This window comes from Eurypyga helias, unplaced genomic scaffold (assembly GCF_000690775.1).
Source record: "Eurypyga helias isolate BGI_N326 unplaced genomic scaffold, ASM69077v1 scaffold10037, whole genome shotgun sequence".
Classification (NCBI taxonomy): Eukaryota; Metazoa; Chordata; class Aves; order Eurypygiformes; family Eurypygidae; genus Eurypyga; species Eurypyga helias.
In genome coordinates, this window is record NW_010262289.1 from 8,490 (window position 1) to 10,916 (window position 2,427).

The following is a 2,427-nucleotide window of genomic DNA, read 5'->3' on the forward strand; positions in this document are numbered from 1 at the left end:
TGGTGGGTGAGGTCAGCGTGGGGCAGGATGGCGCTGGTGTTGAGCAACGGGCCTGGTGGCACCTCCTGGCCATCCCGCAGCCAGACCACACTGATGGGCCGTGGGTAAAAGCCGGTGACATGGCAAACCAGCAGGATCTGGGCTGGGCTGGGCATGTGGGCAAAGACTGTGGCCATGGGTGGCTCTGGGAGGTGAGATCAAAAGGGTGGGGAGAGCCCTAGTGGGTCACTGATTGGCCCCAGTATGTGGGAGGCTTTGGGGTGGCCATGCCAGGGTTGGGCTGTTCTCACCTTGTCTCTCCAGATCTGTCCTCCCATACCTGTAGAGGGCTAGGATGTGGCTCCGGCAGGAGATGGACAGGAGGTGCTTCAGGAGCCCTGTGATGGCCTTCATGCTGGTGAGGGACTTGCTGACCACCTCTGCTAGCTGAGATGGCTGCTGCGGCTCCCAGCGGTCCCTCTCCACCTTGAAAGCTGTAAGGTCTCTGCCATCCTTTCCAACATCCAAGAAGCCCCAGCTTGTCCTATTGGGATGCAGCACACAGCCCGCACGGATCTGGACCACCAGTGGGTCTACCATGAGCCGGTAGAGAGGTCTCATGAGTGTGTGGGACATGGGTAGCACCAGGTGGCATGTAGCAGGAGGCACCTGTGCAGGGGTGCAATGGGGTGCAGGGGGCATCAGGGCATGAGGCTGTGCTTCAGGATGCCCAAGGACAACCAGGAAGCCCTCAGTCCTATTTGAAGACTGGATTGGATGTGTGCTGAGTTAGCACGGAGTGGTTGCTCAGAAGGTTGTCCAAATTTTTCTTTCCCTGATCTGTGCTGTGTGGGTCCTGCAGCCCTGGTAAATTTTGTGACAGCTCCCCAGTGTGCAGAGGGGTTCCCTCATGCCATATCACAGACTGACAGAATCACTAAGGTTGGGAAAGATCTATAAGATCATCTAGTCCAACCACCACTCCTAACTACCATACCCACTAGACCATGTCCTCAAGAGCCACGTCTACACGTTCCTTGAACACCTTCAGGGCTGGTGACTCCACCACTTCCCTAGGCAGCCTGTTCCCATGCCTGACCACTCTTTCAGTGAAGAAGCTCTTCCTAATATCTAATCTAAACCTCCCCTGACGCAACTTGAAGAGTTTCCTCTTGTCCTATCACCAGTCACCCAGGAGAACAGACCAGCACTCACCCCACTACAACCTCCTTTCAGGGAGCTGTAGAAAGCAATTAGGTCTCCCCTCAGCCTCCTCTTCAGGCTAAACACCCCCAGCTCACTCAGCTGCTCCTCAAAAGACTTGTTCTCTAGACCCTTCCCCAACTTTGTCACCCTTCTCTGGACACGCTCCAGCACATCAATGTTCTTCTGATAGTGAGGGACCCAAAACTGAACATAGTACTTGAGGTACGTACGGCCTCACCAGTGTTGAGTACAGGGGCACAATCACCTCCCTACTCCTGCTGACCACACTGTTCCTGATACAGGCCAGGATGCTGTTGGACTTCTTGGCCACCTGGGCACACTGCTGGCTCATATTCAGCCAGCTGCTAACCAACACCCCCAAGTCCTTTTCTGCCGGGCAGCTTTCCAGCCATTCATCCCCAAGCTTGTAGTGCTGCCTGGTGTTTTTGTGACCTAAATGCAGGACCTGACACTTGGCTCTGTTAAACTCTATCCAGTTGACCTCAGCCCATCAATCCAGCGTGTCCAAGTCCCTCTGCAGGGCTCTCCTACCCTCCAGCAGATCAACACTTCCACCCAACTTAGTGTTGTCTGCAAACTTACTCAATCCCCTCATACAGATCATTGATAAATATGTTAAACAGAATCAGCCCCAAAATTAAGCCCTGGGGGACACCACTCAAGGCCAGCCACCAACCAGACTTAACTCTGTTTACCACAACCCTCTGTGCTCTGCCCTCCAGACAGTTTTTAACACAGCCAAGAGTCCATCTGTTTAAGCCACAAGCCGCCAGCTTAAAGAAGCTGTGGCTTTAAGCAAAGGAGATGCTGTGGGAGATGGTGTCAAAGGTTTTGCTACAGCCCGGGTAGACAACACAGGTAACCAGGCAGTCCAGGTAGCCTTCCCCTCATCCACTGGGGGCGTCACACATTCATAGAAAAAGATCAGGTTGGTAAAGTAGGACCTGCCCTTCGTGAACCCATGCTGGCTGTGCCTGATCCCCTGGTTGTCTTGTACCTGCTGTGTGAGGTCACTCAGGATGAACCACTCCATAATCTTCCCCATATGTCAGGAACCCTCTCCTCCCCTGCTAGCCAGGTGTCCTGACAGTTGCATCTTTTCCCATTATTCAGGAATTGTTGTACCCTATGAGACCCCACAAATGCCCCCCCAGTGGGGAGGACGGCACAGCCAGAACTCAGGGAAAGGGGCTGGGGCTCTGGCTGGGGTTGTCCCCGTAC

At 54.2% G+C, this 2,427-nt stretch overlaps 1 protein-coding gene across 1 annotated transcript in view; it reads right to left on the reverse strand.

Annotated features, from left to right (window-relative positions):
• The window catches only part of LOC104512612 (antigen-presenting glycoprotein CD1d-like), a 4,505-nt gene that overhangs the window by 495 nt on the left and 1,583 nt on the right, over positions 1-2,427 (reverse strand). The window contains exons 3-4 of the mRNA XM_010155664.1: positions 291-572; positions 5-184 (exon numbers count right to left, since the gene is read on the reverse strand). Of these exons, the coding sequence (XP_010153966.1) occupies positions 5-184; positions 291-572 (462 nt within the window). The remainder of the gene's footprint in view (positions 1-4; positions 185-290; positions 573-2,427) is intronic.